The sequence below is a fragment of the Chrysoperla carnea genome, chromosome 5, assembly GCF_905475395.1.
Source record: "Chrysoperla carnea chromosome 5, inChrCarn1.1, whole genome shotgun sequence".
Lineage (NCBI taxonomy): Eukaryota > Metazoa > Arthropoda > Insecta > Neuroptera > Chrysopidae > Chrysoperla > Chrysoperla carnea.
In genome coordinates, this window is record NC_058341.1 from 5,156,296 (window position 1) to 5,173,598 (window position 17,303).

Below are 17,303 nucleotides of genomic sequence, written 5' to 3' on the forward strand. Positions count from 1 at the left end.
GAACAATGAAAAGATAGTACTAATGTAAAAACAATTTCAAAGAAAAATCTTCATTGTAAAGGAAGTTGTACCATTCCGAAGACACCCGCCTTGAAAAAAAGGACACTTTTTGTTTTAGTCAACTTCCCAGCCTTACGAAAAATGAATACGAGATTTAATCTGACATTTCTTAGATTATATGCTAATTTGAAATTCTTAATTTAAAGAAGAAATTTTAATCACAGCCAAAACAAAACCACAATTTAAAAAGAAATATATATTGAATTAAAAACGCTCAAAAGTTATAGAATCAACGAATTTCCTTCTGAATCAGTTTTCACAATTGCACACTGCTGAAAAACACAAAATTTTTATTCATAATATTTTTCAAAATCACTACAATAAACCTGTTTAAGAAAATTCTGCTCCGAATTTTACATATGACTTAAAATCTTTGCACAAATTTTAAGAATAGTCATAAATTAATTAATCGTTAACAAATGCTTTAGACGCACAATGCGTGCGTTTTCCCGTGATTCATTCAATATCGAATAATAAAATGCTTCTTTTTTTTTATTTAATCGAAAATCTCATTTAAATATAATACAGTGAAATTCGTTCGTAATAAATTTGAAAAATGAGCCTAAAAACGCCTTAAAACTGACTGAAATATTCGGTAGAAATGAAGTGCTATAAAATTTAGACAATACACCTAAAGATTTGGTAAAATTTGTTCGACGAAACGAATTTCACTATCAAACCTGTGTCATAATCATAGAAAATTGAGTACAATTCATATTTTAGAATTGTTCAATTTATGTTTTAATATTTTTCCAACAGCTTTTTTTTTGTCTTAACCCTCCCTTTCATCAACAGTGATAAAAAAATATATGTGTAAGAACGCGTATCAGACTGAGATATCCCCAAAATTAGTTATTAAAAAAAAATTCCTTAAAATTCTCGAATGATCGATACAAAAGAAAAAATTACTTGACAATATATATTTTGAAAATATTCGTCGAATTCCCAATTAAAAATGTAGAATAGTGCGAATCACACAATTCTGCGAGAGATCTATAATGTTTAAAGCTTACAGTTTGGACATGTTTAATTGTTAATGTGAACACTTTAAGACCAAAGTTATAATCGTTCAAGCGTTCCAACAAAAGAAAACATTAAAAATATGACATAAATATGGAACTCTCAGTCCAGTGTTGTGTGTAAAAAACATAGACTAGGTGCCTGTTACCATAATATGTTATCATTGATAGGTACATCCTTTATCCGTAGCTTTTAGGGCGTAAGCCTATAATGAAACACAATTTTAAGAGCATTAATAAAGGTATATTTGATAATACAAAATATTGAAGTTTCTAATCATGACTCGAGTGTGTTGGAATTCATAGAAATAAGATGTTTGTAACAGTCGAAAATTGTCTCTTTCGATAAATTTGAAATCATTCATATCCCAAAATGAATGACATCAATACTTTGGAAATTGTATTTTATATATTTTCGGACGCGTTATATAAATTATAGACTAGAAGATTTTTGAAGGAGAGAAACAAAACGCCTTAAAAAAGAGAATTTATGGTGACAGGCATAAATACAATATGGCAATTCCGCCTTGTTATAATTTCTATCAAAAAACATAGAGATGATACCGTGAGCTGTATAGACTTAAGTGAAAGTGGAAGAGATAGAAAGAGACAGAAATTGTAGGTGTATAAGAGATACAAAGACAGCTATACGCCCCTAATTTACCTGCCTCTCTCTATTACAATCAACCGTTTAAGCAGCAACTTTGCAACTCTATTTATTACGGAAGCCTGAATAGTTCATGATCAATTTATGAAAAAGTGGCGCTACACTAGCTTATTTTTTAAATGTGTATTACCCACAAGTATAAAACCAACTTTCAAAAAGTGCACTTGTGACTTGTGGTTATGGATACAAACCTTTTTGAAAATGTCAGTCGGTGATAACTATTCTTTAATTAGCCATTACCGAAACTGTCTGGAATTAGTAATAAAAAAAGCTAGTGTAGCGCCACTTTTTCATAAATTGATCATGAACCATTCAGGCTTCCGTAATTTATCTCTATGACAAAAATTTATATTGCAATAATTCATAAGTGCTTTTTTAGTATGAAATTTTTACATATTACTATTTTAATTGGTGCATCAAAATAGTTCTACTAATTAGAAGAAGAAGAATAGTGTATTTATATACAGATTTTGTTTCCTAGTAAACCTTAAAAAGCTATTTAAAAAAAAAAAAAGATTGGAACACGTATTTTTTGTTCTATGTGTAAAAGAAAAAATTTTGTACAATCTTATTGTAAAAATATTGAAAAAAAAAAAATTAATTTTTAAAATTATGTAAATATTAATTAAAATTATATTATTATGTGAATGAAATTTTTAGTCTTTAAAATATTATATTTTTATGTTAAATTATGAATAAATTTTTAAAATTTTATTCCTTTTTTTTATATAAATCCTAAAAACTTTTTAATTCTAAGATAATTCCCAAAAAACAATAAGTAATATTGATAGAATCAAGAACTATTTTTCATCCTTATATTAATTCGGGAACATTTCCACAAATTATAGAAATTTCTAATATATAATTGTTCAAGATCAATAAGTGGCTGTCCTGGGTTGGGACACACTTAGACTATAGGGTCCGTTGTGATACCGTAAATGAGTCGGCCCATCCCCGGCCACTACTCCATGAACCATTTGGAGCTGTTTAAGAACAGCAGTAGGGCTTTGACGTCGATTGACTTTAGGTCGGAAAGGTCGTCAAAGAGAGGCTGGCTCAAGTAAGTCCATCTCCTCATGAAAAGAGCTGTTCAGTGACAGAGAAGATGAGACATTGTCTCCTCCTCGTCATCACTGTGACAGCTCCTGCAGTAGTCGTGATACACTGCCAAGCCTAAGCGTTCAGCATGCTTGCTGTGATATCCGCAATAAATTTGCGAACAGAGGCCCTTGGAAGTGATATGAGAACTTCGGAACGCCTGCGATTGTACTCAGACCACATCTGTCTTGTAGTACCACAAGTACGTTCTTCCCTCCATCTAAGATTTTCCTTTTTCATAATATCCTCTTTCAGGAGTAATTTGCAGTTCGCAAAAAGGACTCCCGGGTATTTATTGATGCTTGTGTTCGGCAGCATCGTGCCATTTCTGGCAAGCTCGTCGGCTTCAAAATTTCCTCGTCGATTTATGAACATCCTATATAAACATGAAATATTATCACCAGAATTTTTTTAGGGGACAAACATATTTGTCAAAATCTTCTATAAGGACAGAATATAAATTATTCAAAACAAAAATTGTATTTTATGAAAACTGTACAATTTTTTCAAAAAATTTTCTAAAAAATTATAGACATGCGCATTATAAACAAATAGAATTGATCTCTACAACAGCGCCATTAATATTAATTCTTTTATATCCGTTTCCTTGTTAACATCGGATGGTGTTAAAATGGTAAATATATTTCATTTGATTATTTTATTTTATTTAATAAACATTCATTCAAAATAAAATACTTTTAACATTTAAAATTTAATGTAAATTTAAATAAGTAAGTTTTAATTAGTATAGATTTTTAATTTTATTCGAAATTAATTATTTTATAACCTTTAAAACCCATACCATGTGTGTAAACTTTTCGATGATGAATTATTTTTTTAACCATCTTTCGGGACTGAAAGTTGTGCTGATAATTTCTATTCTGATATTAATTTAAATATTCGAGAAATATACAAATTGTAATATTTTTTTAAGTATCTAAAATGGTTTTCTTGTTTTTTCCAGACTTGTAAAAGACGGAATGGAGGACGTTCAAAACATGGCCGTGGTCATGTAAATCCAGTACGATGCACAAATTGTGCACGATGTGTACCAAAAGATAAAGCAATCAAGAAATTCGTGATTAGGAATATTGTGGAAGCTGCAGCTGTAAGAGATATTTCCGAAGCTTCAGTTTACCAATGTAAGTACCGTTTTTTTTTTGTTGGTGTTTCGTGTGTCTCATATACGATTTCTACGATCGATTTTGAGACGATTTCTTAGAAATTGTGACTTAAATCTTGGCAAATAGTGTTTTAAATGATTTTGAAAGTTAACTTTAATATGGTTATCGTTCATACACATTTATTGTATAAGGGTGCTTTCTAAAGTTTACACAAAAGTGCACACAAATAAACTGAGCACATTGTGCACACTGTGCAGAGCGAGCTATTGAGCGAGTAATGGTTGAGTTTATTATTTCTAACAAAACTGACCTGAAATATTCCCCAATCGTATTTTAAAAAAATTACCACGGAACGCTTAGAATGTATGTAATTTTTAATGATGAATTTTTTTATTCAACCATCTTTCGGGACTGAAATAGTCAGTGTTGATAAATTTAATCTGATGTGCTAATCGAACTTTTGATACGAAAAATTTCTGCCCACATGGTTCTAATTTTGAATTGTTTTTTTTTTTGTTACAGCATACGTTTTACCAAAATTGTACGCAAAATTACATTACTGTGTATCATGTGCAATTCACAGTAAAGTTGTGCGAAACAGAAGTAAAACTGAACGTCGTATTCGAACTCCACCACAAAGGAATTTCCCAAGAGATACGACCAGAAATCCACAACAACAACGCAAATGATTTAATTAATTTGTACTTTACATTATTAAAAAAATAAAGAAAATTATTTAAAAAAAGATAACACGAATTTGTAATTTTTTCTAAACCTTTCTTTATTACAGTATAAGGGCCGAGGAGGATTCATGGTGCTTTCGTTTCCTTAAGTTTTGACCCGATAATTCTGAATTTGGAATAGGTACTATCTACAATAACAATCTAAATGGCCAAGCGGTCTGAGGCGTCAGTCTTAGAACGTTGGATTATTTAGACTTAGGTTGCGGGTTCGAATTCAGGCAGCGGCAGTGTGAACAATTTATAATTAATGGGAGTGTAGAATTGATCACATTGTCGTCCCTTGGATAACAACGAAGTAACCGATTCTACCCACATCAAAAATGTAATTGTAAATTGAATAAATAAAGATTGACAAATAATGATGTTATGGCATATGCCATTAAAACGGAGGTTAAACCATCATTATTATTATTACAATAACAATTTTTGCATGTTTCAGATTTGCTAGCAAAAATTTGGGTAGATATTATAGGGATAGATATTTCTTACAAATTGGGTCAAATGCGAACTTTTTAAAAATGTATTATAAGCGGTGAACCAATGACAGTAAAACTGCACTTAAACGAATTTCGAAATTTCGCATATGAATCAATACTATTTAACGAAAGATACAACATGTGACAGCTCAAAACTTGACCAAAATTTCTGTCACACCAGTAAAAAATCATGGAAAAAATATTCCTGCCAGTATAAACCCTGGCACCCGTACCTATCGTTAAATAACATTGATTAATATGCGAAATTCGTGTAAGTGCAGTTTTACTGTTACGGGCTCCAGAGCTATCGACCTCATTAAAGCTATGATCAACTCGATGATCACAGGAATGAACGCAATGGCCAAGAAGCCATTTTTAGCTAAAGAGTTTTAAGTAAACATTTACCAATTTTTTAGTATACAATATCACTAAATAATTAAATTACGATCATGAAACGAAAATAAATTAAAAAGTCGAGTTCATCTAACGACTACATGGCTATGAATCTTCAAAATATAGAGCTTTACACATATTTAGAGAGATGTACATAAATGATTTACTGATGATCATGGTAACCGTCTGCTGAGCCTTAAATATGATAGTAGGTAATGCTCCAAGTCGTCCTGTAAGGTTCCTCGAATTTCTATGTGTTATATTCCCTCCCAGGGGGAGATTTGAAAAACTGTCACTAAGTTATGGTTTTGGAAACTGTCTGCTTGTTTGATAATTCATTAGATGTGATTCTGAACAGTCATCCTGCAAAGTTTGAGCTCAACAAGTCGTCCCATTCCCGAATTATGCCAAAAAAACCGAAAATGTCGTAAAAAAACTTAAAGTGATGGTTCTGGAAACTGTAAAACTTGATTGGTTGTGTTGAGGATGTCAAAAGGATCAGGAAAATATGTCTGGCAGAAAAGCAAGTGGTCAGGAATTTTTTTGGCAGCACTTTGAAAAACACGAATTATTCCCTGGGGGAGGGAAATATGACGCATAGAAATTCGAGGAACCTTACAGGGCGACTCGGTACATTACCTACTAACATATTTAAGGCTCAGCAGACGGTTACCATGACCATCAGTAAATCATATGTACATCTCTCTAACTAACAGAATTTCTGACATTAAGATAGAAAAAACTTTCCCTTTAAGAAAAATTTGTTTGTCAAATAATAGGTATAAATTTCCAACAATATCAGATGTAATGGTCAATTGGCTTACTCGTAAATCTCGGAGCTGCTGGATTCAATTTTAATAAGACACTCTGTATATAAGTATATCTAATTTTCCAAAACTTGTCACCTGGTATATTCATGACAGTTTAAATGGAATGTGACTCAGTACATGAAAATATTATTTAAACACGAAAGCACATTAAATTAAACATGGCAAATCCAATAAAAAAAGTTCAAATAAAATCAGAATCAACAATAAAAATAAAAACCGAACCTGGTTCATCCGACATCGAACGTTTAGCGTCATTTAAATTACCACGTGATTTAACTTTAGGTGGAAATGCACATCGAGCTAAACGTACTTTTACACCAAATTTAAATATTGTACGGAATAAAAATAAAAGGTAATACGAAATAAAATTTAGAAAATTACCTAGAAAATTTTAGCTGATGTTTGATTTTTTTTTTGGTAGTAATGAACCTACTGCATCCACATCAGCGCCATCTCCACGAGGAGGACGTGGGGGTCGTGGACGAGGCACAGATAATCGTGGTCGAGGTGGCCGTGGACGGGGTAAAGAGTTTATACAAAGTCAAGGTGTATTTTCTGAAGGTATTGGTGATAGGCGTAAACAGAGCTCATGGGGAGGACGTTCTAGTGGCGGTGGAGGTGGTGGAACTAGGGACGATTCTGCAAATGCTATAGAAAAGCCGAAAGTTGATTTTAAACAAGAAATTAAGGTATGTTTTTATTTTTCAACTTAACGCGTTTGGAAATGAAATTTGTCGGAACTTTTAGGTGGACAAACAAGAGGAAGATCAAAGATTGGAAGATATTTTTTCGAAGAAAGGAAATTATTCAAATTTAGAGCCAGATTATGAGTATGCACCAATTACGTTACCGTACCGAGGTAAGTAAATTGTAAGGTGCTTTTTTAAGATGACAAATGCTTGAAACTCGAAAAATAACTTTTATCGATAAAAATACTTCAAGCGAAAAATGTTGGGTGTGTAGGCGCACATCTGATGACCTAGGTTTCCAAGCTCAATGAAAAGTTCACTCTACTCCATAATTGGTAATCGATAGATGAATACTTTAAATTAGAAAGTTGTTTTTGATTTAAAAGTAACATTTTTTGTTCGAGACATTTTTCGGCAAACCGTACAGTTTAGGTCAAAACGGGCTGAACAGTTTCTGTACCCAAAATTGTTTCTATGAAATCTAAGCACTTTTCGAAAAAAAATTCCAATAAATCTAATAAAAGTGGTCTGTTTTTCTATAAGGATCATTTTTTAACCGACTTTAAACAAAAAAGGAGGAGGTTCTCAATTCGACTGTATTTTTTTTTTTTATGTTTGCTACCTCAGAACTTTTGACTGGGTGAACCGATTTTTATGATTCTTTATCTATTTGAAAGCTGGTGCTTCCCGTGTGGTCCCATTTCATTTTGATTGAGTTCTAATAACGGCATCCATGAGAAAATCATTAAAGTCTTAAATTTTCATTAAGTATGCACGACAAGAGGGCGAGTAACTCAATATATTGACTATAAAACACGTACATTTTTGAAAATCTTTTTCGATAAAGATTTGAAAATGATGAATTTTATTTTTCTTCTAATTTTTTTGAATTGTTTCAGTTCCAGAAAATGATAAAAGTGACGTGAAAAAATTAGATAACAATAGTTTCAATATTTTAACGAAAATCAAACAAGAACCAATTTCTCAAGCGAACAATTTAAAAGATTTACTAGAAAGTGAAAAACAGAAATACATATTTTTTCAAGTAAGTAATGCTTGATAATTTCTTACTTTTCTTAATCTTTCTTCGCTTTTCGAACAATCTGTAATTTATCTAACATACATTTTTTTGTTTTTTATAGTTTCCAGAATCATTACCAGCGTTTGGAAGTACACCCGAACCTGAAACGCCAGCTAATAAAATTGATAAAAAAACCGCAAATCCAAATATTAGCACTACAGAAAATAATATGGTAAATTAATAGAATAAAAAAGGAAAATATATATACAGTGTGTCCCCGGATAGAGGTAAAGGGTAGTTTATCCAAAAAAAAAAATTGATACCAAATTTTTGGCTACCCTGTACATTATTAAGAAGTTTTAAATATTCCTACATACTTTTCAGAATAAGCAAAACTTCTTATAAAGAATGACTTTTTTCCTAAAATGCAAAATATGAAAATTTACAAGTATACTTACCTCTATCCGGGGACACACTGTATATATCACTCAATAAATTAAAAAATTAATCACATACTAATTTAATTATTTTAATTTTTAAGGTTCCAAACCGATGTACATTGAATGATTTGAGTGAAGGAATTGTTGGAAAAATTGTAATATATAAATCAGGCCGAGCAAAATTAATTTTAGGAAGTACAGAATTTAATTTAGAATTAGGAATGCAACGATCGTTTTTACAAGTAAGAATTTATTTGATTTCATTGATCAATTTCCAGTCGTTCTGAAATGTCTATCAAATATCACACTTGGATCGAATTAATAAGAATAATAAAACATAAGAGGGGTACTACAAATGGTTTCCTGGCACCTAGAATAAGGAGCCCTTGGTGTCCATCTTGGATCTCTTCCAGGATTGAAGGATTCAAGGTTAATGACTCAAAATTTGAATTCTGAATCTGACGCCCTGCAAGTTTATACAAACAGACCCTACAAGTGGGGTTGTCAGATATCCCCATGTTATGACGGTGATACTTCAATCAATAGTATCCTGTCAAGCACAAACGAATGACCTAGTTGTGGTTAAACACAGTTTGTTAGTCCCAGTAATCAAGATGAACTTGTCGTAGAATGGAAGCCGTCCTAAGATTCGATAAATTACTGAACATCTTGCTATGGGTATGGCAGGTTCAGGTGAAATGGGTGGTTTGAGACGACCCCTCTTGAACCAACAAGTCCTCTGCTTCATTTTCTTTAACGTTCAGAGTTGTCCGATACCCAAAAAGGTTTCTCGAAGCATTCATAGATTATACTCGAATGTTAGACCGAATTAATCTTTTAAAATTGTATTCCCTTCCCTTCTATTTAAATATTGATCGAATTATTTATTTATTTTTATTTTTTTCTACAGGATGTGATGTCAATAGAAACCAATTCGGAGAAAAATGATGGGAAAATGATAAATTTAGGACAAATTGAAGGTGATATTGTTGTAACTCCAGATTGGAATTATTTATTAAATAATACAAAATTTGCATAGTAAAAAAATATTTATTTAATAAAATTTATAAAAAAAACATAAACAAATATTAGATCTGTAACATCCTTCGGTTTTTTTTTCGTCGTTCCCCTCCCCATTTATTTTATTCACCACGATAAACAATTATATTATTCTCTGTTTCGTATAGTTTGACCTCGTATAACAATTCTGGTTTAACTAAAACCTTCTTTAATTCATTCCAAATGTAAATAGCAACATTTTCTGTAGTGCTTACAACATTCTCAAAATATGGACAATCTCGATCGATATTTTTATGGTCTAATTGATCCATAATAGCTACATTGATTGCATATTTTAAATCGGTTAGATTCATTACCATTCCAGTACTTGGATCAATTTCACCTCTCACAGTTACATACACTGTAAACGAAAATGTATTTTATTATTTTATCTATGTGTCCAGGGGCGAATTTCGAATATGGGAGTCCCTGGGGCCAACATTTTGTGGAACCTAGGTATAAACAAATTAGAATTTGACCCGGAAAAAATTCCGCACAGCAATTTTCCTTCTGAACTCGTTGGAGGGGCTCATTGGCAAGAGAAGTTCAAGAGTGTCGGTGCTCACTTGTTGCGACAACCACACATTTTTCGGCACCCCGTTTTGCATCTGCATGAAATAGAAAAATTGATAAGGATCAAAATTGTAGGAAATTTACTTCCAAAAAACTTCGGTGTTAACCATTTTTTGTGTTAAATAAAAATTAAAGGAGTTATCCAATAAACTCCTGAGGAGCAAGTTACTCCTGAAAGAGGATATTCTGAAAAAGGCCAATCTTAGATGGAGGGAAGAACGTACTTGTGGTACTACAAGACAAATATGGTCTGAGTACAATCGCAGGCGTTCCGAAGTTCTCATATCACTTCCAAGGGACTCTGTTCGCAAAGTTGTTGCGGCTATCACAGGACACTGGCTGTGCGGCAAGCATGCTGAACGCTCAGGCCTGGCAGTGTATCACGTCTACTGCAGGAGCTGTCACAGTGATGACGAGGAGAAGACAATGTCTCATCTTCTATGTTACAGGCCAGCTCTTGTCATGAGGAGATGGACTTACTTGAGCCAGCCTCTCTTTGACGACCTCTCCGACCTAAGGTCAGTCGACGTCAAAGCCCTCCTGCTGTTCTTAAACAGCTCCAAATGATTCATGGAGTAGTGGCCGGGGATGGGCCTGGTGGAGGCCTTAGGACACCGAATCCACCCTAAATTCGACTCTGTCCCTATATCAGCTCGTTTTAGTATGTATCGCGACAAACTAGAAAATATAAACCAACTATACACGGGATAGCATGAGTGGTTTTACGAAATATCTTTCTTCTAGTACGATTAATTTATAAACTTCTTCTACTAAAAAGTGCTTTCATGCTGGAATTACCTTAAAATATACCCAGATTTTGTATTTATAAGAAAAAAAAACTTACCATCGTAATTATGGCCATGACCATTTGGATTGTTACATTTACCGTAAACTTCTTTGTTCGTATCATCGTCTAAGAATGGACTAAAAATTTTTTTAAAATAAATATAAAATAATTTTATTGAAATTTAAATAAAATGTACCGACCTGTGTAGGCGATGACAAGCGCTAAAATGTTCACGTCTTGTTAAATATGCAACAGGCATTTTTAATAATAATTAAAACAATCTGTTAAATTCTAATGTTAACACTGTACACGGCTTAGCTTGAATGATTTATCTTGACCGATTAATTAATTTAAAAAAAATCTTATAAAAACTTGTTTAATAAGCAAAAAATTTTGCTTAAGTCTTAAATATCACACGATTCTTTGTCTGTTGTGATTATTACATAACTTTTTAAGAAAAAAATTTAATCAACAAGTTGTTGGGAATTTTACTTTTTGTAAAAACAGATAATTTAGTTTTACATCTAGAGAATTACATGCCATTAATCAAGGTGACGATCGAATTGGTTTGAAATTCAATGTTAATAATCTCCTGTTACCAATTCTTATAAAATTTTATATGTGATAAAGTAGATTGTGTGATATTATTAACCAAATAAATGTGTAAATTATCCAAAAATATCATATAGGCAAAGCACGTTACAAGTAATTTTTAGGTTTCTGAAGTAAAAATTTTAAAATTTGGTATTAGGAGAATATGTTAAACAAGTGATTCACATATTCTTGTATGTCTATGGTATATTACAGTAATATACATATTCTTGTATGTCTATGGTAATAAGACACACCTCCTATTATATGAAAGTATAATAGGAGGTGTGTCTTTAATATAAAATTATAAATGAGTAAGATGTATAAGATATTGTATTGAACCAAAAGAGACAAAGTATATTAGTAATATCAGTAGTGACAATCCAACAACATTAGAACCAAACAACACCAACCTAACATAATTAAATTTATTTCATTCATCCTGATACAAATTCTTATACAATTTTATCTGAGATAAAGAAGATTGCGATATTATATTAAATAATATAATATTCAATTCAGAATAAATTTATTTTTTTAATTCATGTAAATGTTAAGTTTTATTTGCACTTAAAACTATTCTTATCCAATTGTGATTCGTTTGAGAAGATTTAGGAATATAATTTTATTATTAAGGACTGATTAGTTTTCGTGTAATTAATTAGTTTTTTAAAGCGTATAGGTAGCAGATCAGAAATTAAATTTTCATTTTCATTTCAATAAAAACAGTTTTACCAGCATTACCTGTTGAACTAACATCAATTTCGATGGTGGTAGTGTCATCTATGTTAAACCTGTTGAACTAACATTAATTTCGATGACAGTGCCATCTGTCGCTAATTACTTAAATTAACATTTTACCTCGATTTTTAAATAATTGCTTTTTGTGTACTTGAGTAGCATTGAATGAAATAGTTTTGGGTATAAAATTAATAAACAAATGCAATAAACATTTTAAACATTATATATATATATATATATTGATTTATAATAATTGTAATTTAATTCATTATTAACAAAATAAATATATTCATCTTAATTGATTTTATTATTTTTTTGCTCTAAAGCCAGCCATTCTCGAGATATACCCTATTTTCTATTTTCACATGTCACTTTTTAAATACTAATTCAACCATAAATTTTTTAATTTAAAAATGTAGATTCTGTCTAGATATTATAACCAAATATAAAATCATATAAATTGTATAAATTATGCAAAAACAAATGTGTAGTAAATTATTCAAAAATATCATATAGGCAAAGCACGTTACAAGTAATTTTTAGGTTTCTGAAGTAAAAATTTTAAAATTTGGTATTAGGAGAATATGTTAAACAGGTTATATATAGACGTAGAAGATTTTACATGTCTATGGATATTAAAGTATAAAAAAAAATATAATAATAGGAGGTGTGTCTTTAATATAAAATTTTAAATGAGTAAGATGTATAAGATATTGTATTGAACCAAAAGAGACAAAGTATATTAGTAATATCAGTAGTGACAATCCAACGACATTAGAACCAAACAATACCAACCTAACATAATTAATGTATTTCGTACATATTCTCCTATTACCAATTCTTATATAATTTTATTATTTTAACCAAATAAATGTGTAAATTATCCAAAAATATCATATAGGCAAAGCACGTTACAAGTAATTTTTAGTTTTCTGAAGTAAAAATTTTAAAATTTGGTATTAGGAGAATATGTTAAACAGGTGATATATAGACGTAGAAGATTTTGCATGTCTATGGATATTAAAGTATAAAAAATTAATAATAATAGGAGGTGTGTCTTTAATATAAAATTATAAATGAGTAAGATGTATAGGATATTGTATTGAACCAAAAGAGACAAAGTATATTAGTAATATCAGTGGTGACAATCCAACGACATTAGAACCAAACAATACCAACCTAACATAATAAAATTTATTTCATTCATATTCTCCAGTTACAATTCCAATAAAATTTTATGTGGGATAAAGTAGATTATGGTATTATAACCAAATAAATGTGCAAATTATGCAAAAATATCATATAGGCAAAGCAATATGATACAAAAGCAAAGAAGTTATATAACATGATGACATTAAAAAAATTTAAATATGTTAAGTTGGTACAAATCGTGTGAGTTGGTAGCATTGATATTATTTATATATTTGTCTTTTTTGGTCTAATTTAATTATATATATACTTCACTCACTTATGATATTTATATATTTGTCTTTTTTTATTCAAGTATATTACCTATTTCTATCTTGTTCTTTTATTTTTTATATTAAAGCAACCATGTTTTTTTTATATTCGGCCAATGGGAATACTTATTTTTTTAATATATTTGTCTCTTTTTGTATAATGTAGTTATGCATATACTTCACTTTCTTATTATTATTTACTTTTTATCATATTCTCCTAATACCAAATTTTAAAATTTTTACTTCAAAAATCTAAAAATTACTTGTAACGTGCTTTGCCTAACTTTCTTATTATTATTTCCTTTTTATCATATTCTCCTAATATCAAATTTTAAAATTTTTACTTCAGAAACCTAAAAATTACTTGTAACATGCTTTGCCTATATGAATGATATTTTTGCTCAATAACTGCTTGGAAAAATAGCTGCTTGTAACGTGCCTTCATTAGTGCCTGCACTAATGACTGATATTTTTGCACAAATTCTATGAGTTAAGCTCGTTCCTTCCTTCATCTAAAATTGGCCCTTTTTACGATATCCTCTTTAAGGAACAGCTTGCAATTCGCGAACGGATTGATGCTTGTGTTCGACAGCAAGTTCGGTGGCTTCAAAATTTCCTGGAATCTCTCTGGGTACCGATACCAATACCAGGCTTACATTCATTTGTTCCGCCAGCTCATTTAAGGGCGTACGGCAGTCCTGCGCTACCTTTGAAAACACTATTCTCATCTCTTATTTGCCATTTGTTTACATGTAGTTTGTTATCCTTGCGGTAGTCTCTATGTTTGTAAACGTTTCTTCTTCCCAAATTTTCCCGTCTTTGTAATTTTTGCCGGAGGCAGTAGCGCCTACTGCTCCTAGTATAAATCTAACTCTGTTTATCGAGACTCTTCAGTATTTGTGGAAAATCAATAAAACAAAAACAAACGCACAATGATTTGAAATAAAACGAATATAAAATTCGTTCTATCTTTATTTTATTGATAGTAGTTTACACCATTTATTTTTTTACATTTACATAATTTATAATTGAAACTGTTTTAATCAACAAAAATAAAAAAAAATTTCAAAAAAAAAACAAAAACAAAACTTAACATTTTGTGACCTACTTAATAAGAAGAAAGATAGGACCTTTATTTATTTTTTTTTAATAATATATCTTTTCAAAATTTTTCTATCAACGGATTCTAATACATCTCGGATCGGTCATAGTCACTATGACCGATCATAGTATTTGACAGTAATTTCAGAACGGAAAGAAATTTGAGAGACTGTTTTTGAGGTTGAACAAATTAGCAATTGGATAAAGAATTTTTGGGACTCGTACGCTTACAGCACCTGGAAAATCTTTATTTATCTTATTGAAGCTTTATTTTTTATAAAGAACTACATATTTGTACCATTTTTTTTCGATAATTTCATTTTTTTATTTGAAAATGTATATATAAACATAAAAACCTTAAAAAATTCAGTGAAAATCGATTCAAATATGTATAAATATATACAGGGTATTTAAACCTATCATAGATAATAGTTCGTTTTGTAGTTAAAGCAATCAAAAAATAACTTGCAGAAGTTGCAGAGTTTGATGGGGGACATCATGTTCTAACGAAAGTTGATCCTCATAAAAACACTAAGAACTTTTTCGCAAATCGTTAGTTTTCCAAAAAATATGTCATTTAATCGAAAGAAAACACACTAGCTACGGAAAAATGATTTAGACAAAAGTTGTCAAATGCTCTTGATAATTTACCTGGGCTTAAAAGTTATTAACACAGATGAATGACCTTTATTGTCCATGATAACTTTTTTTCTAAAGTTAAGTTAAAATTTTATTCTATCTCGTACCGTTTAGCATCTAAATTGATTATTAAAGCAACCCGGAGAACTGCATCCAAATTGATGTCAAAGCCATAAGGTCCCCCATAAAAATCTGCAACATTTGTTTCAAGTTATTTTTTGATTGAACGAGCTATTAGCCGAAATATATTAAAATGGTGCACCCTGTATAATTTCCCAGGTGCTTTGAGATTGCAAGTTCCGAAAATATTGAAAAATGCTTGGAATATATTCTGCCTAAAGGCATAAATAAATTATAGCTAGATTTGATCTACTTAAGGCAAGATTAGGTCTAACTAGAAAAATTCTAGCATGTACAGCTCTTTAGGTAGATTTGCTCTCGAATTTAACTAGACAGCGTTACAGTTCATTAGAATTTTTCTATCTAGAACAAATCTTGCTCCAGTTAGGTCAGATCTAAAGATTATATATTTTTGTCCAAACAAATTTAAAGCTTAGCACACACAATTTAAAATGAAAAATGAAATCTCCGGTTATGAAAATATTCCTCGAGAAAAACCTTGTTAAGCATGAATTTGAGAAGAGTCGTTCAAATTTTCAGCCATTCTAAAAAGAAATTGTCAAATACTAAGCGTGATCTATAATTTTTATAACAATTTATAGCTGAAAATTGAAATAAAAATTACAATATTATGAATGAGCTGATAGAAAAAAAACATTTATTATTTTTTTGGAAAGAATTATTAAAGGGGTAAATTTTCATGATTCTTAAAATTATGTTGTTACGTCATAAATATCTATATATATATATATATTTTTGGATTTCCAGATTTTTACCAGTAATTAGTGTTTAATTTTTATTAAATTTAATTTTTTTTTATACATATACAGCAACTAGATTTCATTTTTTTTTTTATTAAATTTAATTTTTGTTTTATTAATTTAAGCTCAGCGAAAAATTGTTTTTTAAGCTTTTGTTTTTTTTTTCGTTTAAGATTAATAAGAAAATATTTCGTTTCCTTTCAAATAACGCACAGATTAGAAACATCATGTGAAAGGAATTTTTTTTTATACAGAATTTATTTGATTGATATAGTTTATTTCATATATAGGGATGTTTTAAAAGTATATTTCATTGGTTAGAAAATGTTTTGACTTCGAAATCGAACGAATGACTTGAGGATCTCAGATAATTTCACTTGTAGGGTCTGCATAGAAGACGATGAGGCTTCCAAAGTCTGTCATCCAAACGCGAAACGTCTCCGGGAGAGATGTTTTTTTAAAGGAGCTATAAGATTCTGTGGAGATCAGAAGCCATGTAGAAAGCTCATAACTTCTCCGACGAGTGTACGTGTATGTAGATACATGTTATTTGCACCTGCATGGAATCTTGCAGGGATTCGGGTATAGAATGTTTGAGAAGCCGTGGGCTTTCTACGTGGCTTCTGACCTCCACAGAATCTTACAACTTCTTTAAAAAAGTACCTCTTTCCCGGAGACGTTTCGCCTTTGAATGACAGACTGTTCTCAAGGAAGACACAAAGCATCCTTTGGTATAGGTGCTAGGTGCTCCATGTGCGGTACTTCTCTTATTATTATTATTATTGTTAACCAAATGCAAACAATTAATATGAAAGAACGTTTTCCCTTCAATGGCCATACATATTTCGAAAATAAAACATTTCCCAATAAGTTTTCTTCATTGAAATTTTGAAATATAATGTATTTGGCAC

The 17,303-nt window shown here is 30.6% G+C and overlaps 3 protein-coding genes across 3 annotated transcripts; 2 read left to right on the forward strand and 1 right to left on the reverse strand.

Moving 5' to 3' along the window:
- Positions 1-3,414: 3,414 nt before the first annotated feature.
- Positions 3,415-4,700, forward strand: LOC123301635 (40S ribosomal protein S26). Its single transcript, XM_044884469.1, has 3 exons — positions 3,415-3,478; positions 3,809-3,986; positions 4,491-4,700. The coding sequence occupies exons 1-3, from the start codon at positions 3,476-3,478 to the stop codon at positions 4,655-4,657; spliced, it is 348 nt and encodes a 115-aa protein (XP_044740404.1). The 5' UTR covers positions 3,415-3,475; the 3' UTR covers positions 4,658-4,700.
- A 1,773-nt stretch (positions 4,701-6,473) lies between these two features.
- On the forward strand, positions 6,474-9,584 carry LOC123300326 (the record flags this gene model as incomplete). Its single annotated transcript, XM_044882883.1, has 7 exons — positions 6,474-6,762; positions 6,832-7,099; positions 7,158-7,269; positions 7,999-8,144; positions 8,242-8,352; positions 8,662-8,802; positions 9,471-9,584. Coding segments are annotated over exons 1-7 (1,086 nt in total), but the record flags the coding sequence as incomplete, so codon positions are not given.
- A 15-nt stretch (positions 9,585-9,599) lies between these two features.
- On the reverse strand, positions 9,600-11,407 carry LOC123301629 (6-pyruvoyl tetrahydrobiopterin synthase). The gene is made up of 3 exons (XM_044884463.1): positions 11,180-11,407; positions 11,037-11,116; positions 9,600-9,980 (listed from the first exon to the last, which is right to left on the reverse strand). Exons 1-3 carry the CDS (start codon positions 11,236-11,238, stop codon positions 9,703-9,705), a joined length of 417 nt encoding a protein of 138 aa, XP_044740398.1. The 5' UTR covers positions 11,239-11,407; the 3' UTR covers positions 9,600-9,702.
- Positions 11,408-17,303: the final 5,896 nt, after the last annotated feature.